Source organism: Charadrius vociferus, unplaced genomic scaffold (assembly GCF_000708025.1).
Source record: "Charadrius vociferus isolate BGI_N301 unplaced genomic scaffold, ASM70802v2 scaffold108, whole genome shotgun sequence".
Lineage (NCBI taxonomy): Eukaryota > Metazoa > Chordata > Aves > Charadriiformes > Charadriidae > Charadrius > Charadrius vociferus.
In genome coordinates this window covers 377552-394241 of record NW_009649770.1, presented here as the reverse complement: position 1 = coordinate 394241, position 16690 = coordinate 377552, and the positions used below count along the sequence as shown (strand labels likewise).

Below are 16690 nucleotides of genomic sequence, written 5' to 3'. Positions count from 1 at the left end.
GTACTTGATATCAGTCGTTTTAGTGCATTATCCAGCCTGTGAAAGGGAACTACGATTTTTCTAGCAGGGTTTTCAGGATCCTTGCAAAAGCGTTCTCCACTGTTTCCAGGACAATTTAAGCAGCCACTTTATCTCTTTTCGAAGAAATACATTTACGTGTGTGTTACATAGACAAGCATAAATGGAAAGATTTTTCTTGCAGCTTGCAGAGCACAATACATGTATTCAAAGTGGCAGACACCAGAGTAAGAATCATTATTTGTGATTACTTTTGGTTTTCATTGCAATTGCAACTGAAGGCCCTGCTAAAAAGTAGGGCACCACCACTAGAGGTTGTGACAGTCAAACAGAGAGGAAGAACACTTCTTGCAGCACGGAGGCTGTGATCAGACAGGAAAACATGCAGCAACAAATGAGTGTGCGGGAGGGCACAGGATGCTGGGGTGACAACTACATAAAAACTGCCCAGAAAACGCACCAGAGAGGATACACAATCATGCCCGATTGTATTTTTATAAATAAATAAAATCAGCTATTCAGCTGCAGCATCCTCTCTATCACTAGATAATTATCTGGCAAAAAATAGCATAGAGAAAAATATTTATAGTTTATTCTAACTTTTCTAGTTTGCGTGTCACTGAATATCAGCTTACTACTTCACACAGTAACAGACAGAGAGAACTCATAAGGAACCAATAGGAGTCGATTCCACTGAACCTCACTAGTTGTTTCTTGAACAAAAGTTGGTAGGAAACTTGCAAAGGAAAAAGCCATCAATATTTTAAAATTATATTTTCTTTTGCACTTCTCCCCTGAGCCGGTTCAGTTATAGCAAACTGCTGTATTGTTTATGTCCTCTTTCCCAGGTCCAGGAATTACTGTCAGTGCTCCAGACGTGTGGCAGAGGAGGGTGGAAAACAGAAACCTGCTGCATGTCAGTTTTGTAGCAGCTCTTTCACTCAGGTCAATTCTTCTCTAATTTACCTGGTGATTTGTGGAACACAGCAATCACATCATTTTTTTTATTTTTGTGACTGTACAGATGCTTGAAATGGCACACATAGAGTTTGTTTAAAATAAACCAAACATTGGGCCCATGGAAATACACAATAGCCCCAGAGAAAAATAAAAACATCTCTTTTTGCATCATTTCTTCCATTTCTCCACCCTAACACCACTATAAGGTTCACTGGTATCTACACGATGCCTTATAACTCTTATGAATTCTACCTTTACAGACTGCCTTACACCAGCGTACAAACAGCAAGGAAAGCCAAACGTGCCAGGGAAGATACACCTTGTCCTGTCTCCCGTGAGCCTGGGCCCTGCCACGGGGCCGCGAGCTTTGTGAGCGTAAGCAATGTTACCATGATCACGTTTCACAGCTGCTCATTGCAGCTGCAGTTTCTATCTTACTGTACTGCAGTTTTTCCACAGAGCATGACACCACAAAAACTACAGCTGAGTTATCCTGCTGGCATCTCTCTCCAGTTCTTGACACCACTGTACCAGAAACCTCCCCTTCCAACATCCCCATTCTGAAATTTTCTTTTAAACATACCTACGTTTTGGCTATTAATAATAATACTAGGCATATATAAGGATGGCTCTCCAAGCAATTAATCCAAACAGGAACAGGAAGGATATGAGCTCCCACACAGTTACTCCAGATAAAGCCCTCACTAATTCTGTACAGAATGACCAACTGACTGAGACATACCCCACAGCTATTAAATAAGGAGTATTTCTGTTGGTATGAGGATGCAAGATCGGGTCTGGTCAACAACTTGTCATCAAACTGTTTCCTCCTTCAGTGAAATGAGCATATTTAAATAAGCAGACACTCATACTGAGCTTATATTCTGATCTTTTAAACTACTTAAAGATGTGCAAGACGATTCTCTGAACAGACAGGAAAACTGATATTTATTCATGTCACATCAGTCATGTTTATTCTGTGAAGGGGTGCATCTGAGTTCCTAGGTGTCTTGGAAACTTCTTCCAAGAGACGCCAAAGCATGACAAAGCCATTTATCTGTAAGAAGGTAAAACGATCAAAAATATAAAACTATTTGGAATGAATGGCTTAACTACATATCTCAAACATTGAGGTATATTTCATGGATGCAAACGCTGCATTTTAATGAAAAAAATCATGTCAGCAACATCATCACCCATGCAGATAAAACAAAGTAACAAATGCTAAAAAACTTAAAGCCCACAATAATAAATAGTGGCAAGAGAATTCAACAGTGCAATAAAATCTTTTTCCTCTTGGTTCAACAACAGGAACATATACTTATACCAAAAATCCTTATAAGCAAATGGTCAAATAAAATCTTAAACATTTGGACAGTTACAGCACACACGTCGATGTCTGTGTTTTCCCTCCAAAGCACAACTTGCAGATATCCTCTTGCCTAAATACTGATGAACAGCGGGGGTAAGAATTTAAGGTGATGGAGATCTCCTCTCACAGCACAGAGTAACAAAACATGTGAATTCTTGAAATAAAAAAATTTCTTTTACTTATAATCTCACTGACTAATTATTACTTGTCTTCAGGTAAGGAAATATTTTTTTTTTGGTTGGGTTTTCGTGGTTGTTTTTTCCTTTCTATTTTTTTACTAAGCATTCCCAAGTTCTGTCTCCGAGCCCATTGTCTCATAACATTAGGTTACTATAGACACAAAGGGGATGCTTTTTCAGTAAGCAACGATCTACCCTGTAAAGACAGAAATGTGGCTAAAAGCTTGGCTGAGCTTACAAAACCACATCCTACCAAGGGCAAACACCTACAATGAACCCCGAAGGATGCCAAATCCCACAGGAACCAGCGCAACTCAGATGTCAGAGAAGCGGGGAATCACAGTGTGACTGCTCAATGCTCATAAGAGCAGAGCCTTTTACAGATTTACTGGATCAGTACAAGTAGTCATTCTGCAATGAAAAAAAACCCCAACCCAAACAAAGCCAAATAATATTTCTGTTAGGTCAATTCAGTGCAGCATCCAACAATGAAACTATATTGACCAAATTGGTTCCAATGGTGCCTGAAGAGTATTTGTGGTAGCTTTATCATCACACATATTACTATGTTTGTGTCAGCTTTGAAATGGAGTAAATATCCATTGGTTTTCAGTAAAACTAGAATATCTCATATTAGTAGAATATTCTGTAGCTCAATTTATCTTTTTTTTTTCATAAATATAACACGGAAAATTTTTTAGTGATCTGAGGAAGTATTTTTATTTCTGGACTTTGCCTCTTAATTAAATCAGGACAAAATGTCAGAAATTATAACACTGTCACACAATAAAAATAATGTTTAAAATAATCAGTTCAAGTCTACCAGAGACTTCTAATATTTATAATCACTTTGTCTTAATCTCAGCTTTTTAAATCTGTTTACTGTTAGCTTCTAAAAAGACTAGCTTTGGACAAAAAAACAAAAAAACCCCCAAAACCCCCCAAAACCAAAACCAAAACAAAAACCAAACCCACAATTTTTCACTACAATAGCTTTGGTGCAAAACCCTACCAATATCAAGGTTTGCTTATTAAAAAAATATCTTAAGACTCTGTGTTGAAATTGCTCCCCAGCACACTTTGGCTGCTTGTTACGGAGAAGCCATGTGAAGACAGAAGATTAAAAGCCTGATTGCATAAACACTGATAAATATGCAGGCTTAAACATAAACATGTTGACTCTGCAATTTTCTCAATTGGGCTTGTGTAAGTGTAAGAGAGAGAGTACAGAACCAGATATCTGACAAAGATCAATTTCATCATACATCTAGGATTATTCCGATTTTCAAATACATATTTATTTACTATAGAGAGGCAAAAAGTAAAGAAAAGATAAGGAATTTGGAAGACACAGAAGCTTGTATGAGAAGGGTCTGCTACCTTCAAAAGCATGCAAAGCCAAAGGTAATAAAATCTCTATATTCTTTTTATTAAAAAAAAAATTGTGTAAATTGTTTTGCTGATGTCTTCTCTTTTACATTCCCCTGAGAATACGGATAATAAATAACTGACAATAACAGATTTCACACTGTCACTCAGAAGCCATTTTCTCTCTGGAGAATTGATTTTTAATAACAACATAGATGACATGTGGCAAAAGTTGTAGCTGATACCAGAGTTTTGTGGGCCATAATAAATCAAATCAATCTGGAGGCTTCCAAATGCATGGAGCAGAGGCAGAGATTTCCATTTAGGCTTCATTTCACTCGTGCTGCTCTGTGCAAGACAGGGAGGGCTTCTCCCTTGAAGGATGAAGATATTTTTTTCAATTTGATTAGCAGATCATTTAAAAAAAGCCAAAAGATAACAGTTGTTACTAAAATACTGCTCTTTGTTTCTGTCCATACGTGGCCTACAAGAACAGAATTGAAAAGACAAATTGTACCTACGAAAGAGTGAGGCATGGTATATCTACACTGCAATTCAGGGTAGAGAGTCCCAAACTCGCTTTAATCAAGCTAGCTTGCGTATCAGAAGCAGGCCAGAAGACAGCTCCATATGGAATAATTTATTTGGCTATGAAACAGAATATATTCCTCTGCGGCTGAATTTCAGGACTCATGTAACAGCTCAAATGTGACCATCCTAGTGCGCTAGAAATCAGAGTCCCAAGCCAAACTTAAAACAACAAATCCAAATCACGTACCTTTCTTGTTTTTAATAATGAAAACTGGGAATCTAAAGCTGTCTTGGAAGTTAGGAGGTTGAAACCCAGATATCTATTTTACCACTCAGCCAAAAAGCATTGCCTTATTGCTTCCACAGTTGCGGTACCGCCCATGTCGACATGGAGTCAGTGCACAGCAACCATTGCTCTTTAAATTCACAGGAACTTCTGCATCTGAATGACATCTAACTTTTTTTAAAAAATAGAAAATACTAATTAATTACTAACTAATTAAAATACTAATAAAGGACACATTCAACTCCTGTCCTGACCTTTTAGTGTTCAAAGTTCTTTCTCCTTCAGCATGCTGAATAACCTCATCACAGATAAGCTATTTAATTTATTTGTTTTCAGTTTATTGTGCAAGTAATGATGACCCACTTGTGTTGCTGGGCCGTGGGGAGGAAGGTGGATTCTCTACCTTGTCCCAACAGCTGCACACAGCATCATGTGTCCGCATAAACAACTAAGCAAACCCATTCTCAGGGTTTGTTTCTGATGGGGCAGGTGGGGAGTGAGAGACAGTAAATACGAGACTGAAGCAGGAGTCAGTCTAGCAGATGCCTAAGAAAAGTTGGGGGGGGCTGCTTGCGGCAAGGAACGGGCCCACAGCCCGCACTCCATGATGATATAAAGAAGATGACTTTTAGAAGAGACTTTGCTTAAGTTGTTCGATCCAGAAAGCTGCTGAATGCAGCTAGACTGAAAAGAAAGAGTGCAGAAAAGGATCTCCAAAGAAAGAAACCACACACGTGGACATCCCTCTGAGTATGCCACCAGTCAACACGAGGCGAAATCTTATTCACAACTTAAAGAGATTTGAGACAGGCATCTCAGCATTACCTGCGCCCAGCCACTGGCTTGACTTACTGTTTTAGTGTGGGGACTTCTAACTTCCCTTCAGATTGCATTCTTTTATGTAAAAATTTGCCTGAAGAAATCTAAATTAATAGACAATACTCTAAAAATGCACATTTTCAGTAAGGGCACTGCTGCTGAAGCATCCAATGGAAACCTACACTCTAAAATATGATCAAGTTTTTCCAGACAAAGAGAAAAATCCTTTCCTGTGGGGCACCCAAACATTGCTCAAGTAGAAGAGACAGACTCTAGGCAGTCTCTTGCAGGCCTGTTTTCATGACAGTTCTTGTCCCTGAACTATCAGAGGAAAGTCATTCATCCTGCAAATAGGTGACTGCTTCTTTTCAAAGTTTAGCATTCACCTGCTCTAGTCATTACCTGACATATTGCACCTAAGTACAAGTACATTGAAGCTAATTGTGTGAAAATATTTATGACTATTTATGATCAAGTGAAAGCCATCTGCTCATTAAAAACTTCCCTGCCATCAACAGCATTCTAATAAGCTGCAACTCAGCTGCATCGAAGAAGTGGTACTTACAGCACTCGAAGAGACCTGAGCCCATTGAACGCGTAGACTGGAATGCACCGAAGTCTATTGTAACTCAGGATGCTGGGAGAATGAGAGAATGGAGTTACAACACTGTATTTTCTTTGATTATTTCACTCCTAATTCAACGACAAAGAAGCATGGAATGCCACATGCTTAAGTAACAAAACAGATAACTAATTGTTCAACACCTAAGATGATGTCTGAAGAGCGATTAAAACTGTTATCAAAACTTTGGACTACTTACAGTGTTGATAACTGAGTCATGTTGCTGAAGGTGTAATTAGCCAATACACTTATGCTGTTGTTGCTCAAATCACTGAAGAAACACATAGAGAAAATATCATTTATAGGTATGAATTGAGAAATAAGACTTTTTAAAGATTACATAATAACTGCACAAAAAAAAAATAAAAAAATCAAAGCACACCCAGACTCCCCTAAAAAGCTTCAGACTCGGAAATAGTAAGACGTATTTCCAGCATGTAACACTCCAAAAAAAAAAATAATCAGGGAATATAAGCAAAAATTTTGAAGAAGGATAAATTAATAGATGATACAAGTGTGGGTGAATATTTACTGCACCGACTGGCTTCGCAATTTATTACAGGCATACCATTTCCATATGCTCTTCACATTGGCAGCTACTAGAACAAAATTTCATTTTTTCATTTTAAAAAAAATCTTTTAGGCTCAAACAGAACATTTTGTTTCGTTGTTGCTCTCCCTTGAAAAAAAAAAATTAGAGATGTTTCCAAATAAAACACTTTTAAAACAGAGGATTCCAGTTCACATTGATTTTGTCTGAAGTTGTTCTACCCATTTGACTGGAGTATCTACAGCTGATTCAAAGTGCATTTGGAATTTTCTGATAAACAGTTCAGCCAAGAAATTTCACTCCTGTGTATTTCAGGGAGCAATTTACCGAAAAAAAAAAGTCTAGTTGTGTCTCTAGCTGTATGACTGTTCATAGCAGAAACAGCCATGCAAATTTTCATTGCCTTCGCATTATAAATACTGCCTCACCTAGAACAAATTAATGCCGTCTCATCTGTTAATGACCTTTACAGCTTTGCACGGATAAATCTGTCAAGTGAAACTGTAGCAGCCTGTGTGAGAGTTTAGTCCTCTTGCAGAGGCTGGAAGCTCCTGCAGAGGAAAGGTCTCTGGTGCTCTCAGTCACCTCGCTCTTTCTCCACTCTTTATGAACACTTATTGGCAGCAGTGGCCACTGTGAAATTCTTTTCAAATTCAAATTACAGAAGGTTTTTGAGTTTGTGGGTCCCCCGTGTGTCCTGTCCCCCCCCAGTACTAATTACTTATGTTCCACCTACAACATAGTGCAGAAAGAGTCACGTAATTTCCTTGACATTGAAACCCCGTGTTTCTTACATCAGTGTCAGGTGTCTGAAGGCGGAGAGCCCCTTCGGCACAGCAGTCAGATGATTTCCTTCCAGGTATCTGAAAAAAGTCAGATTTGACAATTACACAAACATGTTAACAAGAACTCCTGTCACTCAATCTGCACCGCGAATGAGGAAAATATAGTCAGCCACTAAGGAAATTATTTTCGATGCACTGCTTTGAAACTGTAACAGTTTTTCCTTTATAAGCGAATTATCTGACATGCAAAGCATTACAGTAGCTTATTGGGTTGGTTTGTTTGGCTTTTTTTTAAGACTTGGAATCAAATAAAGGATCTCTGGCCTACAGCAAACAGAAATGACCATTTGGTTCTTCCATGACAGCAACTGAAGAAGGGGAGAAAAATTGTATGGCTTGTGCCCTGAACTTAAAAGTTACGATTAACAAGTTTCTGTAAGAACGCTGCGCGCTGACTGACCCTGTGAGGAAAGCTGCTGTCTTGTGCATGTAAGTTCCTTGCACAGCCAGAACTGGAGGAGGATCTGCACTTCCAAGTCTCTGTGTTGCAAAAAGTCTCACATCCCAGTGCAAACACAGACATCCACCAGTTTGATGCCACATTCATTACAGCAATTCCTACTACGGCATAAACATCCTCCTCACCTTTCCTTCCTTAAGTACGCTGGTACAGGAGGAAAACTTGGTACGAATCGAAGACCAAGTACCAAGTTCTCTTTGAATATAGGCTTCTCTTACAAGCACTGAGTGTATTTAATAAAACAGCTTGTGTTTCCAGGGTAGAACTTGTTTGAGACACCACTGAAAGTGTCGTTATTCAGAAACACGAACAGTAGGGCTAAAGCCTTTTGGGATAATCCTATGTCCTCATTTACCTGGAATATAGTGCCTGTATTTTGCAGTTTTCCTCCACTGAAGAAATATGAACATTCAGTAACCAAGGGAAAAAGCCCTGAACAAATATAATACTTTCCAAAAGTTCGCCCAGAAGAGCGCATGGGCAAACTCAAAAAGAACTCAAGACCCCATGGCTGACCTGTGGTAGCAACGGGATATGGGGCTTTTCCCTTTTATTACAAAATAATGGAGGCAGAGCTGGAGTTCTTTTCCTTAACCTTGGCTTTTGGGTTAAACTGCAACCCTGGAAGATACCGAGGTAATAAGGCTGCAATGGCAACTGACTGCTGTGGTGCCAAGACACCGTCGAGGTGATCCTCCAGACAGCTGCCAGGAGCCGTATCTACCTGGGAAACAAATCCAACCTTCTCAGAAAGTACTATGGAGGAGGAAGGCATTTCTCCCTCCACAGGTGAGGATAAAAGATGAAATTGTATTTCCCTTCCTTAGAAGATACTTTGGGGGATTTTGCCTAAGGTAGACATGGGGCAATGCAATTGATATGGTATGTTTTGAAAGACAATCAAGCGTAGCCAGGAAATGCAGCCCACAAACACCAGAACACTTAATGTGCTGCTTCTACTGCTGAAAATATAATCCGATAATCATGTTAAGAATTTTTATCCCGCTCATACAATTTCCTTTTCTTTGGCAACAGACCTCCCTATTTTGCATTTACTACAGATTATTACTGTGCTGTATGTTCCCTCTCTACTTTAACTGTAACAACACAGAGATAGCTGTGTAAACTAAACCCAAGAAAATTTTCCCACAAACTTTATTTTTACATCATTTAAAAATAAAATCTATAAACACTAACAGAATTTTTACATAATACATTTTATAACTGTCACATTTTAACCCCTTCACCCCTTCTATTTTAGTATAATGCCCTCTCACCGTTTTATGCTGCTTCAGCTGTCTTTTCAATTAAACTACTCCAATGAAACTGTCCCAGTCTTACAGTTATCCGCTCTGCCTGTGCATAGGATCCCATCAAGGCAGAGTTACCTTAGAGCATGCGGTGGAGCACGGATCCTAGCAGGATCCTACCTCCTGCTAGGATTAGGCTGGACAAGTGGGACTACAGGCTTTTGAATTTTTAACCAAAAGCCAACTCCTTCCCCAATGGAAAAAACCCCATTGAACTAATTAACCTCTCCATTCACAAAGACCACAAGCATCGAGTGACAGTGTTGCAGAGCAAACAGCCCTTGCAAAGCAGTGCCAGCTGCTCTGCTGCTGCAGATATCACAAACCAGAGTATGGATTAGTTATGCCACATTTACACCTCCCATGGATATTCATATTCAGCAAGTGTAAAGTCACTTGCTGTATTTTGACTAAATTTGGTATAAATTATTTTGAAAATGGAGTTCCTTGGAGAATTCACACCATAAATTGTTAGGTAGAAGATCCTCATATTAATAACCACATATGTTACTATTTAAACAGGGCAAATCATGTCTCATTTCGCCAGCCATGGGCTGCTATGGACGCAGCAAGCCGCTGGGAGACCGCGCCTTCTCTTTCATCCCAGAAAGTCACAAATCTTAAACCCACGCATGACGGTGGGCTAAGGTTCCAGTCTTTATTCCAAATGCAAAATCCAAAGGATTTCCAAAGGAAATCAAAAGCAGGTTATGTATTATGTATTTGGAAGCTTTATATGATTTTCCTTTAGGAAAGGAGCCTCAACTCTTGCAATGTGTTGAAATCTTCAGAAATATATTCTGAGGGTATTCTCTTGTGGATCCCAATATAAAACAGCCCACAATTTGAATGAACTGATGATGGCTGGCCAAGGCTTTCCCCTCCTGCTTTGCTTTCTGGTGCAATCAAAAGTCGAGGGTGCACAATTTAATCCCGTGCCTCATTACTCAGACTAACAAGGACATGCAGACCCTGGAGTTACACTCCTACAGAAGATCTGCTTTGAATAGCTTTGAATTTGTACTGCAAGCAATTTGACGGTTATAGAGATGTGCTAACAGAAAGCTGCAGTGCTTATACCAGTGGTATAATTTCTGAACACACACAATTTTACACTGTAAAACTACTGATAATATACTTTTCATGCACGTATAACAACAATTCACCACCGTTAAACCTTTCACCACATTACACAAAGAAAGGCAGTATTTTCTAATCAAAAAGCATTCATTCTGAAAGCACAATTAAGTGCAATGAATCTGAAATAACCAGAGCTTTTAGGACATAAGAGCACACCAAGAATCGGGAGGATCCAAGATGCAGCATTTGAAGAACCCAATTGCTGCAGGCGAGCTGCTGCCCAGCGCGGGGCAGGCCTCCCTCAGAGCAGGGAGGGGATGCCGGGGCAGCAGCTCTGCACCTTGCTGGGCTGAAGATGATATACGGGGGCTGCAAAAGGGCTGCTCATAGTGAATAAGTGAACTATTCCCGAGGGTGGAAGGGCAAGAGTGCAGTTACAGAACTGTGCATATTTTTGTATATGTGTATATAGATAAAAAAAACATGGATGGAGCTACAGACCCCCTGCCCAAACAAACCAAAACAAACCATAACAGAATGATGGGAGGATTGGCTTTTTAATTCTTCTCAATCCTTAGCCAAAGGAAGATGATGCACATGGCATCTGGTATGCAAAGAAATTCTGGCATGAATGAAAAAAACGTACGTCTAATTTTAACGCTCAGAGTCAAGATACTAATATACAGTCAGAGTCAAGAGTGGGTGTCAGCTGCCTTCGTACAGACACAATGACTAGTATCCAAAACAACCTCATTTGCTTCCTAAAGTCTCTAGACTCTGTAGTTTAAATATCAGATTGGAAATTGTTTTTTACCCCATGAACGCTGCTGAGAATCCTAAAGTCTCAATAATGACGTGTAACCAGCAAGCACTTACGAGAGCCAGAATTGAAAAAAAAAACCCAACCAAGACCGTGCTCATGTTCTTATAAAATGCTACCACCCACCTACCAGGAAAGGCTTCTAAAACATGACCGAGTGCTGGAGACAGGTACCTGTTGGGCCGGGACAACTGGCACTGCAGGGCACAGCCATGCCTCCCTCCACGCCTGCACCAACCACGCCGGCTCTCGGAGCCCAGTGCCTGCAGCAGCCCTGGGGCTCATCCAGCACCTTCCACACACACTAACATCGCATATAAAAAATTTAAAACTGTGCATAAAAGATGACAGCTGTTCTTTTTCCAACTAGTCTATTTTTATACTGAAACCACTTGGATTGGAGGTGATATAACCAGCACAAGGTGCCAAAGCATCATGTAACGATTTGAATCACTTGGAACCTTTTTTGTAGTGAAATGTCTCTTCAGCCATAAAGTCAAGCTCACAGCGGCAATCTGTGCTAAGAGAAGAAACTGGAGAGAGAAATCAGTTCTCAGGCAGTAATTGAAAAGGTACAAAGCTTTTCCTTTAATTTCTTTAAGTATTTCATATAGAATGTTACATTACAAAAAAGATGATACTTGACAATTTTATGCAGCTCTAAAATTAAGTTATAGTCTAAACTTTTAATGCAGATACCCAATATCCTAGAATTTTGAGGCAAGTTTCGTTTCCTAAAAACCGTGGGCTAGAAGAGAATTGGACTGTGAAAGATGAAACATCCGCAAAGCACGAATTTTAAGAGCTTCAATTACAGTCTCTTGAGAAGAAACAAAATTCAAGTATGGATCTAGGTACAAATCTGGATCTTGAATTTTCTTAAGTTTTGGCAAATTCGGACCCTGGATTTTGCTGCATTTGTATGTCAGACCACAACCTACAGGTTTGACACACAGAAAAATGACTGTGTTTAAGAGAAAAGTGAAGGCCCTAAAATTAAGTTTACCTCTATTAGTGCTAAAGTCACCTTTCTGATACGTACTCAAACTTCATCAGTCACTGAAACATTATTTGATAGCATTGATACTATTTACTTTTTCTAAGCTATCAGATTTGAAATGCAGATTTAAGTTCTCTATTTCAGCTGTAACTAAAATATCCGACAGAGCTACCTGTTCTCTCAATGGCAGGGTTTTCCTCTGCTGTGAATTAAGTGGGCTGTAAAATGTTTTATGACACAGGACCATGTAAGCCTACGCTTTGATCTAAATTGTTTCTCTCCTTTATTATCAAAGGAAAATTCACTGAAATCTGTGCTAAGAGTCAGTGTATAAAATAACGCAGATTGCCAGACTAGCAAAAGCATTTGCATTCTCAAGTAGATGATTTTCATCAGATATCTCACTTCAGAGTTATCCCTTTGATCAACAGCAATATAGGCTCAGTGAAAAACGGCACTAAATTGTTACAACGTTCTACCAGAACTAACTCCTTGGAGCGTATTCATTGCAACAAGTTGCATGGCCCAGGTACGAGCCACTATTTTAGTCACAAGTCCAGAGAAATCGTAAGTGCCTTGGAAGATGGAAAGGAGGGCTGAGATTGGTGGCAAACACCTCCAAGTAGATGTGGCAGCAAATACACAGGAAGCAATTGTCAAAATCATCTTGGCAACTGGAGGCTCAGCTGAAGAAAGGTGCCATGCTAAGGCAAACTAGAAGTGGGGAATAAAGTTCAGCGGGATCAACTCTGCTAGCAAGCAAGTCAGCCGCTTGTGAAAACTGCTGTGCCAAGTACTGAATGAGCTTGCAGGCTAAATGAACCTAACAGGCAGAACAAAAACACAAACAGCAGAGAGAAGGTTTGTGAGGAGAGAAAGAAAAATGGCAAAAGTAATGCAAATATTAATATGCATTAATATAAATGGAAAGGAAAACAATCACTAACAATGATATATGGATGTAGGTTTTCCTAACAGTCCCATCAGTGCTATCATACAGCTCAGTGTCATGACAACATTTGGAGTCTAGAGATGACATGATTAGTACATATTTATTCTAAAATACACCATGCTTATTATGTTACAGTTTATGCACATGCCGTCCGTCCACATAATTACCTCCAATGTTTTTCCCCAGTGCAAAATATTATTTGCTGGAGGTCCATAAAAGCAGCTGGATGCTGTCAGATAAGACTTTATTAGAAATAGACTATACTTTTGTGAAGAAAAAAATAAAAACCACAACAAAAACTAGTGTTCACACACTGAGGTAACATGTAAAAGGAAAAAGAGCATGGGAGGGGGGTGGCGTGGGGGGAGAAAAGGAAAGCCTAAAACACTAAGCAGCAGGAAGGCTAAGTTCCAAACCAGCTCATTGCATGAACATTTTACTTCTGAACATCTGGTCTAGAAAACTGAGTATGTTCAAAACACTCAAGGCTTCTCTTCAGAGCAAGCAAGCAGTGGGAAAAAATGTCAGCAGTATGGAAATACACAGCAAAGCAATTTGCAAGAAACAACACAATATTTCCCTATTCCCAGGAAGCTGAAAGAAGGCTTGCCCGTGATGATGGGGTTTTGTGAAGGAATCGCTGGGAAACAGAAATTTCTTGCATCATCATCCCTCTAAAAAAGCCAGGAAACTTAGCGATCTTTTTGACTCTATTCTAGGTGGAAGCCTCCCCCTGCCAAGGTAATCCCTCCTCCCAGGGGTGGTACAAACCAAACACAGGGATGCCTCCTGTCATTCCAAGCTCTAAATATCAAGGAGATAATGGTTTTCACATGCTTTGTTTATACACACATCTAAAACAGAAACTCAGGAAGAAAGTTGGAAGGAGTGAGCCAATGTCTCCGGTCCACCAGGTAATAAAACATTGCTGGTGATCTTTTTTGCTGAGCTTAGGTACAGTGAAATTTGACCCAGCAAAGGGTAACATTTTCCCTATGTGCCTGTGCAAGAGGTATGTTCATTTTTGCATATTGCTATTTAATACCAGTTACAATGAAAGAATTCCCGTTTTAAGACTATTTTAAGACCTCTAAAAGAATTTAAAAGAACTTCTGAGAAGGCTATATTCAGCCGTAACATACTGGTTTATCTAGATACACGGCAGTTCTATATCTTAAACCATTTTGTATAAAACCACACAGCAGTTTAATAAAAAGCACTGCAGCTAACATGCCTTGTAAATGAATACATCAATAATGGAGGTTTATAAATGTCAGACTGGTGCATTCATAAAAATTCCACTGAAATGCTCCCCTGCATCCCATCACCGTTAAGGCCTCCTGCAGGAGGGAGACGGGCGCTGCGATGACAAGAGGCTCTTTACGCCCTTGTCCTCAGTGACCGTGGTTTTGTGCGAGCGCCTGGTGGGAGCATGGAGAGCCCAGCACACTGCCCAGAGTCCTCTGAGATGGGGGCGTGGAAGGGGAGGAAGGCAGCGTGGGTTGTGGTAACACAGGGGAAGGGGTTTTAATCTATCTGAGCACCTGTGAGCGCTGTAGCAGCGGGAGAGGTGAAGGCATCCCTGCCCTGGAGACTGCCGTGGCTCTCTCTAGCCATGCAAAAGCTGTGATATCTTCTGCAGCACGTAACTTATGTGCTTTCCGTTTTCAGGTGCTAAACAGATATGCACTGCTACCACAGGAACAAAACCGCTTTAAGAAGATACTTCAGCCTTAGGACACAGTTCAAGGGATCCAGGACTGCCCTAGAGAAACAGGGGTATTTTGATGTGGGGAGTGTAAATAGATTGAACAGGATAAAGCTCTTTCACCCCGTGCCCAGAAAGCTTTTAGGCATTGTGAAGCTCTGTCAAGTTTTAGCAGCCCTCAAAATGAGGCAAGAGGTGGGGTTCCACAGGAGATGCTGTTTACCATAGCAGCAATGACAATTCTCAACCACAGAATAATAAAAATACTTAAGTTCACACTAGCAACTTGGGACCTATATGATATAGTCCCTTCTAGATTACAGGCAACATCTTTATCTCAATCTCGCAGCAGAAAAAAGGCAAGCAAGATTAATCTTTTTTATTTATTGATTTCATTCTTGTCACAGTTTCCATAAACATTGAATTTTTACCTTCAGTACCTGCAGCTCGTCTTTTGGCATAGATACAAATAAGGAGCCCAGATTATGTTGGTTGAGAGGAGTGTGAGATCAGGATTGAATTTTGAGACAGCTGGGACAGATTCAAGGTTATATTTGCAGAACATGAAATATTCAGAGCCAGCCAGTCCATGGCTGACTGTGTTCTGCTGACACATTTCTGGATGGAAAGCAGAAAGCCGAACTAGAGGCTTGCACAGCCAAAAGGCTCCTACTGAAGACGACAGTCACGTAAACTCCTATGAACTCAAACTGCTCAGTTCCAGGCTATTGCCTCATTTGCCAAAAAATAGCTTAAGAAATATAGCAGTTTTCAAGAATGTGAGATTAATTTCACGCTTTTTGTGAAAGTTATGTCGTCAGTGTATCAGATAGTATCAGTGAAACTCAATATGCAAAATTTAAACATAAAAATTCCTCAGTGTGGCAGTGGAAATCAAAGTAACATCTGTGATATCTTATAGTTGGCAAGTCATATTTGAACGCAATGAAACCTGAACAAGAACAGAGCAGAAACCACCTTGCAGACTTTCTATCACTGATGGCAACATATAAGGGAATACAGACCAGGACTTGGCTTTTAATTCAAACCACTATTAACCATGCCCTGGCTAACAGCGTTCCAAGGATGTATTCATTAATGCAAAATTTCCACGTTAATTTGAGTTACCACATACACTTTCAGTACACTCCTCATTCAGCAACGGGTCTTGTATTTGACTGCAACACTGGTAAAAACAGTGCAAACCCCGTTCTCCCACTGTGAAGGGAGTAGAGAGACGTGTATCTCATTCATCAGTTGCCTTGTTACTAAGTGGTAAAAATAATACTAGATACTAAAAAATAGCAGAACTGGATTTTAATTCAGTACAAAATTCACTGAACATCCCAACTAACTCAACCAATTACTTTGACACAGAGATGTTGATGAGATTGTAACAAGTTTCAGTAATGACTCACCTGGGATAGATTTGAATAAGGACTTAAAGGGGAAAAGCTTAGTATTTCCATTGCCAACTGTTTAAGCCAAGCAGTTCCACCAGTGTATTTTCTTTCCATGGAAAGAACCAAAATCCAGTACAAAGTCATAGCAAGGGCTACATGAAAAGACAACTAGAAAGATGGTTCTCAACTAGGATGAATTTACTTCACAATTTAAGCTAATTATGTGTTATTTTAGCCATTTCATGAGGTTTGGAGAAAAGAATTCATTGTTTGTTTCCACCACTGGCTTCCTTTTTCTTTTTTTAATCTCCTCAGAGGATAATTAGCTCACAGCTGCATAAGTCAGGAACATATTTTCATCATCCTTTCAAACTGCCTGTTGTGAGCTTACGCTTCTCAGAAGCACT

At 39.8% G+C, this 16690-nt stretch overlaps 1 protein-coding gene across 1 annotated transcript in view; it reads right to left on the bottom strand.

Annotated features, from left to right (window-relative positions):
- The window catches only part of SLIT3 (slit homolog 3 (Drosophila)), a gene marked incomplete at its 5' end in the record, with an annotated part of 473057 nt that overhangs the window by 84548 nt on the left and 371819 nt on the right, over nucleotides 1-16690 (bottom strand). The window contains 3 exons of the mRNA XM_009890879.1: nucleotides 6099-6170; nucleotides 6355-6426; nucleotides 7500-7568. Of these exons, the coding sequence (XP_009889181.1) occupies nucleotides 6099-6170; nucleotides 6355-6426; nucleotides 7500-7568 (213 nt within the window). The remainder of the gene's footprint in view (nucleotides 1-6098; nucleotides 6171-6354; nucleotides 6427-7499; nucleotides 7569-16690) is intronic.